Raw genomic sequence first — 18,854 nt, 5'->3', positions numbered from 1 at the left:
TAAGAAACTCACTTAGTATCATCAGACTAGTAATTGCCCAGCAGAAACTTAGGTCTATCTGTTATCAAAACTCATGGTCTTAACTACTATGAACCTTAACATCAATGTGGTGGAAGCCAGAATGTTATATTTCAAATGGCAGTTCATCATGGATCTCCTGACATCTGGTACAATATTAGGCAGAAGGGAAGTCATTTTTGTTTCCACCATTGTCACATAGCCCATGTCTTCAAGCATCACATGCCCTCCAGCACCCGATTTCTCTGTGTGAATCAAACTGATTCACTGAAAGGAAAGCTGGAGAAGATGAAGCAGGGTGGGGTGGGGGGTGATATATATAGTTTACTTACTGTTTGGCAAGAGGAAAGATGAAACTGCTAACTTAAAAGAAAAAAAAATGCATGTTGCTTAGTCTTTTTCCTGTTTGCAATGCTTTCTTCCCCTTCCTGGGGAGTTTTGCCTTGGCATAAGAAATTCTTAGCACATAGAAAATTTCTTTCCTCTAAACATAATCTAAATGTACATGAACTAGCACATGAAGGCAGAGTTTTTTGGGGTTTTTTGTAAGTCTTGATAACAGCCCTGTGACAATTAAGGATGGGTATTTATTTGTAATTTGGTTCAAATGATCAGTCTAGCTCTTCAAAGTGAAAATGATAGAAATAAATACAAAATCGTGATAGAGGAATGCCATCCCCAGACCCCATCAGGAGTCTATGACTTAACCTCCGAAACTTGTGAATAGGCAAACTTACGTGGGAAAAGAGAATTTGCAGATGTGATTAAGTTAAGGATTATGAGATAGGGAAATTATCCCGGATTATGTGGGTGGTTCAATATAATCACAGTGTCTTTATAAGAGGGAGGTAGGAGAGTTATAATCAGAGAATGTGACTGGGGAACAGGAGATGGGAATGATGCAGTTACAAACCTACAAACACTGGTGGCCTTTAGAAGCTGGAAAAGTCAGTGCACAGAATCTCCCCACGTGTCCGGAAAGAACATAGCCCTGTCCACACTCTGATTTTAGTCCCATAAGGTCCATTGTGAACATCTGCCCCCTAGAACTGTAAGATTCATGGTTGTTGTTTCAGATCACTCAGTTTATGATAATTTGTTATAGTAGCAATAAGAAAGTAGTACACTTATGATGAACTTAGATTTGTAAATATTATAGGCAGTAATTTCATGAAAGAATTTTCAAGGACAAATACTTTATTACAAACTTTTTTACTGAGGCTGTCCATCTCTTCAACTTGGAGAAAGCTTCTAAAAAGTTATCATGCCCTGGGAAGTCTAAAGGGATGGGCCAAAAATAGATAAATAGTCTGTTTTGCTCTCTAGTCCAAGTTTAGACAAATCCATTTATTTTGGGCACGTTCAATGCTTTACTGTAAAATTTATGTGTAGAGCAGAAGTGAGAGAAGGACCAATGAGCTGAAAGATAATCAATCTGCTTCCTCCGTCCTTGCTTCAGTGCTTCACACAGGAAATCTATTGCTGTGTCAAGTTCCAGAGAAGAGTTTCTTCTGTTCCAAGAGTTTTCTCAGTCTGAAACCCAGAGTTGAAGGAAGGGACAAGTAGGACAGGAGTGTCCCGCTGCTGATGGGCTGAGAGGATTGAGCACGGAGAAGCTGACAGAAAGAACTTCACCATGTCCACAGCTCCTTTCATACCTATGTGGAGGAGAAGGAGTGAGTGAAGGGCAGAAAATAAGAGAACAGAAATGCCCTACTTTGGGAGAACTTCTGACCTACAGCTACTACCAATACTGACAGTCTTCTTAGCGGCTGGTAAGTTTGAATGGTCTTTGGAAGAGTGATAGGAGAATGGCTGGTGAGAAACCTGGTGTCAGCTTTTCCTGAGCTGTCTTTGCCTTTCTTACGGAGCAATACAAGATAAACACAGTCATAGATGTGGGGGATGGGGCTGCTCCCAGATTCGTTTCACTTTATTAGCCTTATTTTCCTCTTTGCCATACTTATTTTATTTGTATCCAACTATAGTATACTCATTTATATGATTTGCCCCGCTCCCCCCTTTTTTGAACAAGGCAGAATAAATTAAATAATTTCTAGTAGCAATCCAAGTCATCTGGGTTATTTTTATCTTCTTTTCCCTTTCAAAAAAATTAAATAATAATCCCAACTCATTTAGGTCCATATTATTAACAGTATAAAATAGAAAATTTTATTGCTTTCTATCACTTTCTATGACCAGGTGCTTTAAAAAATATAATGTACTCATTGGTGGTGCATCTGTGATGCATGTCTGTATTTAGTTTCAATGTGTGTAGGCTGTAAGTGACATTTTTTGCAGGGTGGAGGGCGGTGGGGGAGGGTATAAGGGGATAAATGGTGATGGATGGAGACTTGACTTGGGGTGATAGGATTGTGCACCTGGAACCTGTATAATCATTTGTTAACTAGTGTCATGCCAATAAATTCAATAAAAAGGAAAAAAAAGAGAAAAAGACATCTTCTGTGCTAGAGGACACACTCTTCAATACCTAGGTTCCCGTAGGTGTTGCAGAGAACTTGGAACTGTGTGGGGGTGTCCTGGTTTCACTATAGAGGGTTGGTAGGAGTTGATGTGGGAGGGAGTTTTCAGGTTTCACTTTTAGTAAATGGGAGCAGTTGCAAGGAAACAGTGTAGTTGGTTTTAAATTTTATAATTTGATAATTAAAAGAAGAAAAAGTATTTTTTCTCATATGGATGACTTAAAAATACAGTCTGTCTTCCATCAAAAAAAAATTTGTTTCCACATGATAATCTTACTGGTGAGCACACACAAAATAACCACACTGTACTACTGTACCTTTCTGTGCAGATTTTTCACACACTTTTTCTCCTTTGATCTGCAGTGAAATAGGCACAGAAGACATTTCTCCATTTTACGAAGGCAGAGACTGAAGCTTAGAGAGGCGAAATGATTTGCCTGTCATTACTTGTATGTGGCAGAGTCACACCCGGGCACACCCAGGCACATCTGTGTGCATCACTAAACATTTGAATAGGCAACTTCCCTCAATATTTAGCATTATGCTTTTCACTAGAAAGCACCACTATTGATAGCACCACTAGAAAAAAATTAAGCCAATATTGGTTATAAACTTAGTGGAATATTTACTCATAAAACAAGCCAAGGGATCTGACATTTTCAGTAGTTGAGATTTTGTTGGGGAAACCTTGTACAGAAATCTGTGTAGGACCAAACTCAGCAGGGAAGCCATTGATGTCAAGTTTCACTGACTTGGGTAAAGGAAAAACAAAATCAAGATCAAGACCATATATGTAAGTGACCATATATATATATATGAATATATAAAATAGCTTGAAAACTTTGCATGGTGGTAGATGGTTACTACTTTTAGTGTGGTGAACATATTGTGAGACGTATAAATGCCAAATCACTATGTCATACACCTGAAGCTAATATAATGTTGTATGCCCACTATACATTAAATGAATGATTATTTCATTCCCCTCAAAAGACTAAAACATAATTGACAAGGTTGAATTTTAATGGTTTAAAGATTTGAATTTTGAAGCTATTTCTAAACACAACTAAGGGATACTACATATATCAACTACTACTGTCTGTGCTTATATAATTTAAAAGTTATCAAAAGTTTGGAATCAAGACACAAGAAAGCAAATTATGTACAGTGATTTGGCGTGATAAATTTACCATGAAATAATTTATAGTAAATGAGAAGCAAGCCACCTGGGGCATAAACTCATCTTTATTACTAGTTAGTACTGCTTTGTTTTTCATACTGCCAAACCTCAATAATTCACTTTAACTAATGTACAAAGTAAACGCACAAAGGAGCAAGGGAGCTAACGACTTTGGTGTAAAATACAGCATTAAAAAACCTATTTACCTTCATCTTTGCTCATTTTGCTTATAAATTCAAGCATTGTGGGAGGTGGTAAACAAGGTTTATTCCGAAAACACCTGAAGGCAAAGATGAAAACGTCTGAACGGCCCACTGCAGAGCAAGCTTGCAATTCTGAGACTGGTCTCCTTTCTTCCTGTTCCCTTCACCCCACACCTATTCTTCCTCCTTATTTTAGCCAATTATCTTCTATGTTTTCCTTGAGTTGAAATTATATTTTGCTATTCCAGTTAATATGATTCTACCTTTTATAAAAGTCACTGATGCTGAGATTACGAATTACTGAAAAGGAATTCTCCACTTTTTTCTTCCTTGGACTAATTTTGACCATTTATCATTATGCTCCACTAGGGGGCAGGCAGTAATAAGACGAAGAAAGAAAATCAAGACGGCTGATAAGTAGTTTCAGCAAGTTTGCAAAAGATGGAACATGAGATTAAAAGCAATTGCGAAATCATATGGTGTTTTACAAAAGCAATTGTGGGGAAAAAAGGGTTTGTCCTGATTAATTTCTGTTCTACCTTCCTTTTCTAGTTCATGTTAGTTGTGAATCTACATATAGTAATTTTAGATATGTTTTCTCTAAACATCCATGCTTAAGCGATTATGAAATTAATCGAAAGTCATTGTTAAAAACAGTGTATATGGAAGGGGTGTGTGTCTGTGGATAGTGTCTAAAAGTTATTAGCAAGCTGAATTAGGCAAAAGTCAAGCTATGATGACAATTTAAGAGAACATTTAAAAAAAATCAGTTCATCTTGAAAATGTCTATGAAACTAGTAAAAATCCAAAGATGGGAGAAGTTATAGTGGGATGGACTTGTCCAAGGCTTTATGGAGGAGATGGGTCTTGACCTGGGTCTTGAATGAGAAGTCTGGGAAAGGCAGAGCTACCAGTAGGCAGGTGTGGATGTGCAGCATGAGCAAAGGCAAGGTGGTTGGGGAGGGAAAGAACCCTCACCTGGTGGAGTAGAGATTGTGTGTTACACAGTCATAGGAAATAAGGCTGCATTTTGGGGGACCTTGATAGCTAAACAGAGGAACTTGGATACTGTGCAGTAAGCACTGAGGAACCACCTGTTGTTTTGTGAACAGGAAAATAATATAATAAAGCAACATTTTCAGAGAATAAGGTGGAAGCAGTGTCTCATTCAGTGTGAGTGGCACTTGGTAAAAAAAATTTGTTTTGCAGCAGGAGTCAAGAGCTCCTACCTTGAATGTCCATTTTAGAAAGTCCATGATTCTGCTGCAACATATTGGTGGCTGAGAAGGGAGGTTTCTTTGCAGAGGAAGATGTTAAATTCAGTACAGGGAAAGAGGAGGACTGGGAGGAAAATTCCAGGTGTGTTGTACCTGGAAATACAACACAATCCATTCATGGACTGGGAGATTCCAGAGAGTCCTCATAGAGACAAATACAGTAGAATAGGCATTAAATATTTTTGTGTTTGTGTCCTAAGAATGATAATTATCTCTGTCCTCTCAATAACAGAGAGCAAGATCTGAGAAGAGAAGGGAAGGGAGTTTTTAACCTTGAATAATTGGAGAAAAACTTCTAAAATTGAGGAGTAAGATGAGAACTTAGATATAAGGACGCTAATAGGTTGAGAATGGAAATAAAGAGATGAGACAGTTCCACAGTAGGTAAGTTCCCTCCTAATAAGGTCATGAGTATTTCGGTTAATGGTGCTAGTTAATAAAATAACCCAGTTGTTATTTGGTTTTATATTGTATCTGAGAAATCACTCTGCACAGTGACTAAAATTTAGTAACAACTGATACACTTTTCTTCCTTGTTATCACTGACATACATTTGATAATTTCTGCCTAAGATTAGGGAGAAGACCTGTGGTTAAGAAATAGCTTTGGATGTTGTAACAAAACTCATGTACGAGTCACAATAAGTTAATTATTTGCAGGAAGAAACAACACTGTTCATATATGAACACCAAGCAAACAATTTAGAAGTTTTCTTAGCTAGAGTATATATGCCTTATCTGTCCCCCAAAACTAGAAACAATCTTCAGAACAAAATCTCATTTGTGTTTAAGGAAAGTAGTATAAAAAAGTACCAGAAATAGCACTGGAAAGTGTTAGAAGTAAACCATTTTATTTAAAAATATCAGTTCCTTTGAGTTGTTGATGCTGTTGCAGGCTCTCCCGGGATCAGTCTCAGAGAGTTTTTCATAGAGGATGTTTATTAGGGGGGACAGTTGGAAGAAACACCTGAAAGGAAGGGCAAGTTTGTAGAGGGGGAAGTCAATCTGCAATTTCAGCCCTCACCTGATCCCCATGGGGAGCTGTGGAGTTAGAATGGCCTCAGAGAGGTCTTACATTGAATCAGCATGGCTGGGCCTTTATACGACGTTCATCTCAACCAGTCGTTGAATATGGGATGCCCTGAGAAGGGTCTGACTTTGTGCGAAGTAACTGAGTTGATCTTTGAAGATGCTGAGAGCTGAAGGCTGTGTGCTGATAGTGCCCATAGCAGTAACAGCAAAAAGTCGTTCCTTAGAGGAGATTTTGAGTGCAAATACTGTGCCCACCATAGCTGCTATTTCCATGGTCTTCGTTCCTTCCCCAATTTCTGAGTTTGTCTGTTACTATTTCCCTTCAGTTTAAATAAATTCTTTTATCATTTTTACTAGTGTAGGCCTACAGGTGAGGAGTTCCTGTAGTTTCCTTTTACCTAAATATGCCTCATTCTTAAAGCACATTTTTGCTGGATATAGAATTCTGTGTATTCTGGGTTGACTTATTTTCTAGCACCTTAAAAATGTTCTTTTACCACTTCTGATGAGAAGTCAGCAGACACTCAAATTACTGTTTCTTTGAAAACAATTTGTCAGTTTTCTCTGGCTGCTTTCAAGATGGTCTCTTTGTTGTTGTTTCTGGGCGCACAGCATATGTCTGTGTGTGGTTATTTTCACACTTATCCTGCTGTGGGATTACTGAGATTCTTGAATCTGTACATTTGTGCTTTTCAGAAAATTTTGAGAAACTTGCAATCACTATTTCTTCAAATATATTTTCTGCCAACTTTGTCTCTCTTCTTCTAGAACTCAAATCACACATATGTTTAAAGAAATTTTGCTCCTTCATCACTGGTCCCAGTAGCTATTATATTTTTATTTTCTTTTTTCTCTTTTATTCTGATTGGATAATTTCTATTGATATATTTCAAGTTTGCCAACAATTTCCTGTCTTAGCTCCAGTCATCTGTTAGGTCCACACAGGGAATATTTTATTTTAGATATTGTATTTTAAATTTTAGAATTTTCACTTCTTTTTAATTAGTTTATTTTTCTCTGTTGTGTTTTTCTCTTTTCCTTCATTTTTTTTGTGTGTGTGTGTGTGTAAAACATCACTGAGTATAGTTTAAGATCTTTGTTTGGTATTTCCAACATCTGGGTCACCTTAAGGTTAGTCTCTTTTTAATGTTTTTTTTCTCTCGAGAATGAGACACATTTCCCCAGTTCTCTGTATATTAAACTATTTTATTTGGGTAATGAATATTGCATCATTGAAACTCTGGATTTTGTTATATTGCTTTGTTGATTCCCCCTCCCCCCCAGAAAACATTTAACTCGGTTGGATTCAAACAGCCAGTTCTTGCTCTTGGACAGTGCCTTACATCTCAGTGCTTCAGCCTTTAGCTAGCTGGCTTCAGGGGTGCCCTCCCATGGGTGGCTTAGGGTCAGCCGCAGAGGTGTTTCTAGAGTTTGCACATAGGATATGGAACTCTTTCTCTTTCTCTCCATCTCTCTCAATTTTCAGAGAGAATTTTGGTTGCACCAAAGGTTTTCTTCAGAAAACTGTGGGTTTTATATTAGAGTTTTAGCTGTTCGGGGTGGTTCCAACTGCAGGCTTTGCTGAGACTGAAAATGGTAAAAATTGGGAAAAAATGGGACCCATACCTTCAACCCTGAACCCCTTCCTTCTTCCAAGGATTGGCACTCTTCAAGAATCTTCTTACTTTTTCCACTCTCCAGTGGCTTCAGAGAATTGTTTTCACATTTTTTCCACAACTTATAGTTGTTATATGAGAAAGCTTATTTTGCCACAAAGGAAGTGGAACTTTCTTCAAATCCTTGTATTTTTTAATATCAATCTGTTTTTACTAACTGATATTGATTTGGTTGTTTATACTGTCGTTTGGACATTGAGATTGAATGTATTATATCATTAAATGTCTTTTTGCTTTTTACATTTCATTCATGCATTGAATGTTTGGGTGTTTTTCACTTCCCCAAGGAAATCTCAATTTCCTTCCCCTCAACTCCCCAATTCTTATATATGTCTTTGTTGGCTTTAAAGTTATGTCATGAGATATAATTCTAACTACTAGCTGTGTCACCTTTAAGAAATTGCCTACTCTCTTTAGACAGTAATTTCCTCATTTGTGAAGGGAAAGAAATGTATGAGACTATTGAGGAGTATAGGGCTTTCAGAAAAGACAGAGTTTAGAAACCTTCAAATTACTCCTTTCATTTTATACAGAGGCAAATAGAGCCCAGGAATGTTCAAGAAATTACTAAAGATATCACTGAACTTTTTAGTGGATGAGCTGAGCTTGAAACTTTCCCACAGGATCATAAGTGGCAAGGAAAAGAGATGTGGCAAATATATGTGGAAAAATCTATGATTTTTAGATGGGATGTACTTGACATGCAGCAAGCATTGGAATGGAAAAAAGTAGCAGCTACAGGTTGAGATTCTTGTTTATGAAAAAGAAGTCAAAATTAAATGTGGGTCAATTGTTCTGTTAGTTAACAAGTGTGGGAGTGTCTGCCACGTATCAGACGCTGTGCTTCATGCTGGGAATACTTGAACAAGACAGACAGAGCCGCTCCTCTCATGGGCTCTGAATCTGGTAGGAAAGATATATATTAAATAAATCATTGCAAATCATTAAATCATACATAAGTGTATAAAGAGAAATAGAGGGTGACATAGAAATGCATAATTGGTATACATAATCCTCCCTGAGGGCTAAGGAAGACCTCGCTGTGGAAGCGATGTTTAAGATGAAGATGAACAGAAAACAGCTAACAAGAAGAGTTGGGGAGAGCAATATTCCAGACAAGTCACACAGCCTGTATGAAGGGCAGAGGGAGGTAAATTGTGACTGAAGTGGTAAAACAAGGATAAATCAACTATGTAGAGGCCCAGATGAAATTCTGGGGATGAGGAAGAGTGACGAAAGAAGGCACAAAGAGAAAGAAGAGCAGGTGAGACTTTGGCAAATAATACACTAACGTGCCTGAGGACATAGGCAGGCCTGCAGAGAAGGAGACAAACAGGGAAAGGGACAGGGTTGTTGCAGTCATGAAGGAAGGGATTTTAAGAGAGGAAAGTGGTTAATAGCGTCAGAATATGCCAAGGAATCCAGGAGCACAAGCACTGAAGAGAGACCAAGAATTTGATTATACCCCTTTAAAATTGTGGTTTGAATGGAAGGGTGTGTGAGCCACAAGAATGCTGGTATCAAGGAGAGAGTGGGTGGGGAGGAAATTGAGGCTGTGGGCACAGACCACTCATTCTAGAAGCTTGGCAGCAAGGACAGGATAAAGGGCAGCTAGAAGGAGAAAGCAGATTTAACACCCCACTCTCGCCCCCCATTAACATATGGGAAACCTGAGTGTGTTCAAAGAGTATCATTTGAGAACCTTCTGTGATTTGGTTGAGACATTTTTCCAAACTGGGTGTGTACATATATAGCTTTAAATTGTTTAGTGTTCTTTTCTTTGTTCTTGCCATTTTGTTAATTTACCATGAAATGCTATCTTTTCCCAAACGTTTATCAATTATGTAATGTAAGAATATCTCATTGTGTAGTGCATTTTGTGGTTACTGACAAATTTTTGAGAAAATATCCAAGTAGTAAATATTGGTAGATTCAAAATAGTGAATCTCCAGAAAATCATTCTCTCTTATCCTTTATTGACTCCCTCCCCAGAGGTTGTTTTAAACTAGTAATTTTCAGTAGATTGAGAGACAGAGTTGCCTGCAGAGCCTACAATGTTATACTGTGATGCCTGTTCAAGCCTACTTAATTGCACTTTTCAGGATATAGAGTCTGGATATCTGGACTTTTACAAATCTTTGCAGATGACTGTAATGAAAGCCACGGTTAAGAACGCTGTCCAGCCCCGGCAGGTGTGGTTCAGTTGGGTGGAGCATTGTCCTGTAATGAAAGTGTTGTGGGGTTTGGTTCCCAGTCAGGGTTTATACCTTGGTTATGGGTTTGACCCCCAGTCTGGGTGTGTAATATCCTCTGCCTGGTCTGGGCATGTATGATCCCTGATCTACCGTCTGGGCACATAGGGGAGATAACCAATCAATGCTTCTCTCTCTCAGAGATGTTTCTCTCTCTCTCTTTTTAACCCTCAGGTGAGGATTAAAACAAAACAAAACAAAAACAAAAACAAAAAACAACACTGTCCTAGGTCTTGCTTTATCACCCAAACTGTCCCTGTTGTTCCTTATACTCAGCACATAGCTGCTCACCTTCTGATTTATCTATCATCCCATGTGGATGTCTTTAACTGTCCCAGACGAGATTTCCGAGGGCAGAGACCTTGGCTCATTCATCCTACCATTCCCAAAGCTCTGCACAGCTACCCGGTGCTGGGTAGAAATACTCAGAAAATGTTTGTCAACCTGAACTTCTCCAAAATGTCTGTTGTGTCTAAATCACTCTTTCCCTCTCTGCTCCTCTTTCAGAGACCGAGTGTCAGTCTTTTCAAAAGCGAACATCCACTTTGCATTTTCCTCACCTTCTCCCAGTTCCTATAGGGCCCTGCTTCACTAGTTAGCCTCCTTAATTCTTGTAACCAAGCTCATCCTCTTTCTATCTGCATATATGTTGTGTTCTTCATTCTCAAATACCCTCTCAGTCTTTATGGTTCCAGATTTGTCCCATCTCTTTCAGGTTTGGCATGAAAGGAAAAAGCCATTGTCTCATTCTCCAGTACTTCTAAGGTCAAAAGTCCTGAAAGAGAAAGTCTACGTTTGTTGACGATTGCTTCTGGTTGGCTCCCTGCACTCTCTTCGTGCTCCTCCCTCTGCACTAACTCCGTCTTTACAGCGCCTGCAGGGCTCTGACCACCTTCTGGTCGGCAAGTCATAAAACCTCTTCATCCTTGCTTTAAGACTTGCCCCATATGATGATGCCTTTCCTAAAACCTCCTCTTTCCCTGTTTAACAACCTGCATTTACTGTCTACATTTTTCACCACTTTTTGCTAAATCCATTTCCTCCAGCAGATTCCTTTTTTTAAATGTTTCTAAGATTCTGATTTTGGCCTTTTCTCTAATTTCCACGCCAGAGAATACAATTTGGCAGCCCATAGGTTAGATCTGACTTGCAGATTCTTTTTAGTTGGCTCATGTAATATTTTAAAAAAATTTGAATTAGTTGCTAATATTTTAAAATTGGGAGATTTTACCCCAAAACCTTGACTTAGTGTCTAGGGTTGCTGTGAAGATTGAGTTAAATGAAATATATAAAGCCTTTAGTGCTGTCTCAATTTTATAAGCATTCAAAAAATGGAAACCTAATTATCATTTTGCAGTTTTCAATGGTCTTTTGTAGATATTGTTTCATAAAACTGGGGTGGGCACAAAGAAGTTTACAGTTGTGAATAAATGAAACGTAGTTAATAAAGCTATTGTAATAATTGTAACCTGCATGTCTTTTTCCATACAAACAACTGTGAACCTACTTTTGCCCATCCTTTTATTCAATAAGCCCCTACAGTTTGGCTTTTGGGTTGCTTACAGTTTTTGAGAATTACAAACTATGCTGGAATTAATATCCTAGTACATATGAGGTCTGTCCAGGTATCAAGCCATGTAATAGGAAAAATAGAGAAACTTATTGAAGAAGATACAAGAAACATTGTACATAGGAAAATGACACCTCAGTCCCCTTCAAAGTAGGCTTCTTGGGACTTCACACAGTTCTCCCAGTCGCCATCAGCTGCCCCTTGTCTATTTTTGCATATCTGATATGCATATGAGGTCTGTGCAGAAAAAGTCCAGCTATCACTAATATAATGAGAATGGTTTGTGTGACATTGATGTAACCTGGCAGCCAAGGTGAGTGGACTGGAATGCATATGTGTGAATAATGATGACTTCACTGTACTAGTCAGTGGGGGCAGTAGATGCTGTTGAGTGAGCACGTTTACTGTGTGGCCATTGCATTAAAAATGACTGAGCAAAGAGAGCATTGAATCTGCACCAAATTATGTGTCAAACTTGAACATTCCTCCATGGAAACTATCTGGATGATTCAGAAAACCACAGATATGGGCAACTGGTGATTGGCAGCTTCATCAGGGGACAATGTGTCTGTTCATGTATCATCTCTCATGCAGAAATTTTTGGTGAAATATCAAATCACCCAGGTGACTCAGGCCTTCAACAGCCCAGCTTTGACAACCTGCAACTTCTGACTTTTCCCAAAACTAAAATCACCTTTGAAAGGGAAGAGATTTCAGACTGTCGATGAGATTCAGGAAAATACGACAGGGCAGCTGATAGTGATTGGGAACTTGTGTGAGGTCCCAGTGTGCCTACTTTGAAGGGGACTGAGGTGTCCTTGTCCTATGCACAATGTTTCTTGTATCTTGTATCTTCTTCAATAAATGTCTCTATCTTTCATATTACATAGCTGGTTACCTTCTGGACAGACCTCATATATATTCACTATCTATCCACTACACACCAGTTCCTTATTATCACTGACACATGTATGTATAAAAAAAATCTGCCATGAACCAGGGGAAAAAAATTGGTCTCCAACAATTAGTGTTGGGCTATGTGATAGTAACTGCCTTAAAAAAAACCCCAGAAAACCAATATTAAAAAACCTAGCCCAACATTATTACTTTTATTAGCTCTGTGTCCTAACAGACTGATACAGACTTTGTGATTATCTTAAAAAAAATTAGGCTCAGCAATATGCTTTTTATTAGCACTGTGCACTAACCAATTTATATGGACTCTGATTATACTGCTTTGGAAACTAAGATGAAACTTATATTTATCGTAATTCTTTTTGAGTTCTAAATTTTATCCATCCACTGGTTCTTATTGAATTTTTGTGTTTTAGAACTTGTTACTTTTCTTAAACATTTCTCCTTTTCCCTTTTTATGAACAAGTTGAGTGTTTTATTTCTCTTTCTATGTTGTATTTGAAGAGTATAATTATAGTTACTGGCTAAGTCGCCCTTCAACACATTATTAGGCTCGTCTTTTGTCAGCCTTTCATATCCTTTGCTCAGTTTTTAAAGTGGGTTGTCCATCTCTCTATTTTTTATTGATTTATATGTTTTCTGTATGGTTTTGGGGGAAGCAGACTTTTGCTTATCAAAACTGTTGCAAATATTTCACAAATTGCTTGTCAACCTTATGAATTTTTTATGAATTTTTTTACACTACAAAAGTTTTAAATTCTTTCTACAGTCAAATTTCTCAGTATTTTTTCGCAGTATTCAGTATAATGTCTATGTTTTGTATCAGGCTTACAAAAGTTTCTTCACTGAAGGTGACAACTGTCCCAGTTTCCCTGGTTTCCAGGACCCAATGTCCTGCATCCCGAGAGGCCCCTCAGTCCCAAACAAACCGAGATGTTATCACCCTATCAGTGTTGAACGTAAAAATGAAATTACCTATATTTTCTTTCAGTACTTATTTACTTATTTATTTATATTTAGATGTTTAATTCATTTTATTTTATTTTTATGTGAGAAATGAGACAAGAATCTGGTTTTATTTAATTTTTTTTCAAATGGCTAGCTAGTTCTCCTAATACCATGTCTCACTGATACAAATCACCATCCCTCATTCCTATTATGAATTTGAATGGCCTCTTTTATCAGCTACTATCTCATTTCAATATGTGTAGATGAAGCAACTGAGGTTCAGAAAGTAACATATTCAAGATTAGAGAAGTAATAAACGGAAGGGCCAAAACATTCAGTTTCTTACTCTAAAAATTTTGGTGTTTTTCTCTATTTTTGTCTCTGCTAAAAGTTTGGATTTCCAAACAACATTTTGCTTACTGAACACCTAATTAGGTGTTGTCTGCTCCTAAATGTTGACTTTCAAAATGTAAATCACTTTCATAATTTAAAGTGTAAGACCATGAAATACATGCCATAATACCAGAATCAATTTTTGAGACATTATGTTTAAAAAGTAAGTATTAATTGTATTTCTTGAGTTTCTTTGCACTTACTATTTTAAGTTTTTACATTAACATAAACAATACATATTGCTGAGTATATATTCATATACTCCAAAGAATAATTATAGAGTGACTCCCTATGTAAATTACAAACAGACTATTGCCATTCCTTCCTCTATAACCTCAGCCTCTGCTCTAAAGGGAGCCATTATCTTTGGGACAATCATTCTCTTCCGGTGATAATCATTCCCTGTTATTCTTTACATTTTACTAAGTATGTGTGTATGTAGTCCCTAACAATGAAATTAGTTTTGACTATTTTGTATAGTATATAAATGAAATCACATTGTGTGCATTATTTTGTAACTGCTTTTATTTACTATTAAAACTATTACTGGTTATTTACTAAGTATTATGTTTGAGATTTATTCATTTTTAAGTTTGTAGTTGTAGTTCATCAATATAAATAATTTTTATCTTAGAATTTCAGATGTTTGCAAAATAGTTTTTTCCCCTGGAAAAATTGTGGCACAGAAATAACGTGATTTAAAATGCTCTACTATGTGTGATAGATCTTCACTCCAGTGCCATAAGAAGAAAAACCACTGGTGAGAGACTGATCATCTTAGAAGGCAGAAAAGAAAACATTTCCTTTGCTTCCAGTATTTACCACTAAATTAATGTGTTAGTCTTCAGGTAGGTTTAGTAGAGAAAAAGGTTACATGTGTCTCTTATTCCAACTGACATTCCCATTTGTTATTTAGAAAATAACAAAATTTGGGGGAAATTTTTGTTGCCTTTAATTATTCCTACAAGGTGATACTTCTTTTTTACTTATGTAGCAGAAACAAAATTATAAATTAGATCCCCTCCCCCCAAAGCTAGAAAGTTCATGGATATTCTGGCTAAGATAGACTTCCACTAGTTCCCAGATCACAATGTGAAAATCACTGCATTAGAGGCAGAAATGAACTAGCCTATCTAGGTTACAATTCATCTTATTTTGGGGACCTCTGAAAAAATTTATTTTCATAACTTCTTGGTTGAATCCATTCATAACTCTAAAAACTTTCAGAAAATAATACTGTTATTTCTCCCCTACATCTGCAATATGCAGCTTTAGAGGTGGTAGTACATTCACTAACTAAAATGCTTAGGTTGATATTTTAAGGTTTTTGGGGCCAGAAATTTATAGTAAAGTGTTTTATACTGTATTGACTTTGCTGAACTGGTGCTTAGAAAAAGTTATGTGCTCAGTGTAGTCAAATAAAAGTTGTTCTGGCAATGTAACTTGAATTTTTGGGTCTTTGAGTGATTAAGATCTGGGTCTGAAAGTTGTATTAATTTTAAATAAAACCTTGAATCTTTAGGAGAAGTGTACTGCTTCATTTTTACTGGGTTTAAAACCTTGGTTTGTAATGCTTTCTGAATATAGTTCATGAATTATTCCTCACAGTCTGTGTTTTGTAAAGAGCAGAACTAGAAAGGATAAATTCATTTAATTATCTAAAATGATTCAGGAAAAAAGAAGCAGAGCAAGAAGTAAAACCCACATCTCTTATATTTTTCAGCCATTGCCTAATCCACAATGGTCTGGCTCTCTATTTTTTTTTATAATAACTTGCACAGTTTTGAAGTTGGAAAGCTAGAAATATCAAATGAAGAATGAAATAATTCTATTTTTTGGTTTTCCTCATGTAAAATATCAAGATATTTCCACAGATTTCAACATGTTGAAATGTATTTCAATGTATTCTGTATTGTTTTTAAAAGTAGTAAGTTCATTAAATGTTAAATAACAATAAAGATGATAAATAAAGGTGTGAAGATCGTAACAAGCAATGAGATCAACTTCTCACTGGTTCAGTGCTGTCACAGAGGCCTTAAGTCCTGGAGAGAAATTTCAAAAGAAATGTAGAAATAGAACTATTCCACATTATTTTCTCTCACAGCTATATGGTCATCTTATTAGAGCAAAGTCAAATATTTTCCGCTACAGTTTTGCCCCAATTTAAGGATTCTTTTGGTTAGAATTTATTTATCAGACTCCTCACTCCTTTGTATTGCCCCCAAACATGGGTAAAAGGGCAGGAAATCTTAAACTTTTTTTGTTTCCCACCTCTATGCATTAGAAATAATAAATAAATCTAAGCAAATATAAAACCTTTTAAAGTATGGCATAATCTACGTTCTGTTTTGGTTAAAAACTATTACTGGTTTTTATTGGAAAGTGTGAAATAACAGAAAGCCTATCTATAAGTTTTTTAGTCAGTAGAGCACAGCAGAGCACAAGATTTTACACTAGATAAAAACTGCTTAACCTCACTAGAAAACCATGTGCTGTTTCTGAGAGCTGTCTTTCCCCTCCCTGGAGGGAGCCCTGGGAGCATGGGTCTGCACAGTCATGGCTGGATGATGTCTGTTGCGTGGGTGGTGCATGCTGCTCAGGCCCATGACAGTGATGATTGGGAAAGGAAATTTATGGTGTTCAAAGTGGGTGAGAGGTTTCGTTAGCAGTAAAATCACAAGACAATCTTATTTCTGAGGATGATTTTGACTTAGATGGAAAAATTTTCTTTTTTCAGTGTTAAGGGTTTTTTTCGTTTCTGTTTTGTCTTGTTTGTATTTATGTGGATACATGTTCTAATGTTATGTGTATTAAAATCTGAGGTTTATATCCATTTTAACAAATTTTGTTTCATGGTTTGTTCTTTCTGTATTCTAAGAAATCTTTTTGTATATATCAAAGTCACAGAAATTATCTCCTATGTTTTCTTCTAGAAGTATTACAGTCTTAGCTTTTACATTAAAGTCAATAATGCAGTTTAAGGTAATTTTTTTTGTATGTAGTGTTAAGTAAGGGTTGAGGTTCTTGTTTTCTTATGGATATCCAATTATTCATGACCAGCTGTAGAAAAGACTTTGCTTTCCCCTTAAATTGCTTTGTTGAAAATTGATAGACCATGTACCTCTGAGTCTATTTCTAGGCTCTCTATTTTGTTCTCTTGAAGTATGTGTCTATCCTTTAGCCAATGCCAGATAGCCATGATTATTGTAGCTTCATAGTAAAGCTGAAATTAGGCAGTATAAGCCTTGCTATCTTATTTGTGTTTTAAACATTGCTTTGGTTATTCTAAGTTTACATTTCCATATAAATTTCAGAATCATCTTCTTAATTTTTACAGAAATGACTACTAGATTTTAATTAAGATGCATTGAATCTATACAACAATTTGCAGAGAACTAACCTCTTATCAATATTGAGTTGTTATGTCCAAGAACAAGGTATTTACCTCCATTTATATAGGTATTCTTTAGTTTACTCAGTAATGTTTTGTAGATGTCAATGTACAGGCCATGGACATCTTTTGTTAAATTTATTCCTAGGGTTTTATTGCATATTGTAAATAAAATTTATTTTTAAAATTTCATTTTCTAATTGCTGCTAGTACATAAAAACACAATTGCTTTAAAATATTATTAGCATTTTATACTATGACCTTGCTGTATTTGATTAGTCCTGCCAGTCATTTTATAGATTCCTAAGAATTATGTCATCTGCAAATAGAGAGTTTTGTGTCTTTGCTTCTGATTGACATACCTTTTTTCTCCTTGCTTTATTGCAATGGCTAGGAACTCTAGTACAACATTGAAAAGAGGTTCTTGCTTTGTTTTTGATTTCAGAGGGGATATATTTCATTACTAAAAATGATGTTAACTGTAGGATTTTCACAAATGCCTTTTAACAGTATGAAGAAGTTTCCTTCCATTTCCTTCCTTCCATTTTTAAAAATCAGGAAAATCATGAATGAGTGCTAAATTTTGTCGTGTTTTTCTACATCTGTTGAATTGATCTTATGTGTTTTTTTCTTTTATTCCCCTCATACTGTGAATGTCATTGATTTCTGACTGTTCAGTTAACCTGCATTTGTGGGAGATACTTCATATGATTATGTTGTATTATTCTTTTTATATAGTGCTAGATTTTATTTACTATTATTTTGTGAAAATTCTCTGTGTCTTATGGTTATCAAGGTTATGGGTCTGTTTTTTTTTTATTCTGCTTTTGATGTGTGGTTAATTCTACCCTCACAAGGTGAGGAGGGAAGTATTCCCTCCTTATCTATTTTCTAAAAGGGTTTATTTGTAGAACTGATATTACTTCTTCCTTAATTGGATTTGATTAACATAAAGTAATGAACATTCTTTTGTTGTTTTTCATAAGTGCATATTATCTATATTAATGTTCCTTATTTCATTCTTGATATTAGAGAACTGTGTTGTCTCTATTTTTTTCTTAATAAGTCTACCTATTGGTTTATAAATGTTGAAGATCTTTTCAAAACACCAGCTTTTAATTTTGTTAATGTTTATATTGTTTCTTTTCTATTTTGTTGATTTGTGCTCTTGTCTTTTGTTTTTAGCTTCTCTAGATGAATTTTAATCACTTTTTTCAAATAGCATTTAAAATTATTAATTTTTGCCCTGGCCGGTGTGGTTCAGTGGATGGGGTGCCATCCTGTGAACCAAAGGGTTGCCAGTTTGATTTCTAGTCAGGGCACATGCGTGGGTTGTGGGCCAGGTCCCCAGTATGGGGGTGCACAAGAGGCAACCACACATTGATGTTTCTGTCCCTCTCTTTCGCCTTTCCTTCCCCTCTCTCTAAAAATAAATAAATAAAATCTTTTTAAAAAGTAAAATTATTAATTTTCCTACAGGCATTGCTTTAGCTACAAATCACAAATCTTATGTGTCG

General features: G+C 36.3%; 1 protein-coding gene across 1 annotated transcript in view; it reads left to right on the top strand.

Annotated features, from left to right (window-relative positions):
- The first annotated feature begins 1,477 nt into the window (after nt 1–1,477).
- The window catches only part of CD200R1 (CD200 receptor 1), a 34,493-nt gene continuing 17,116 nt past the window's right edge, over nt 1,478–18,854 (top strand). The window contains exon 1 of the mRNA XM_045851379.1: nt 1,478–1,793. Coding sequence (XP_045707335.1) covers nt 1,727–1,793 — 67 coding nt within the window. The 5' untranslated portion in view covers nt 1,478–1,726. The remainder of the gene's footprint in view (nt 1,794–18,854) is intronic.

Source organism: Phyllostomus hastatus, unplaced genomic scaffold (assembly GCF_019186645.2).
Source record: "Phyllostomus hastatus isolate PE091 unplaced genomic scaffold, TTU_PhHast_1.1 phas_contig_86, whole genome shotgun sequence".
Lineage (NCBI taxonomy): Eukaryota > Metazoa > Chordata > Mammalia > Chiroptera > Phyllostomidae > Phyllostomus > Phyllostomus hastatus.
Note: the sequence above shows the minus strand (reverse complement) of the source record. Positions and strands in the feature narration are given on the sequence as shown.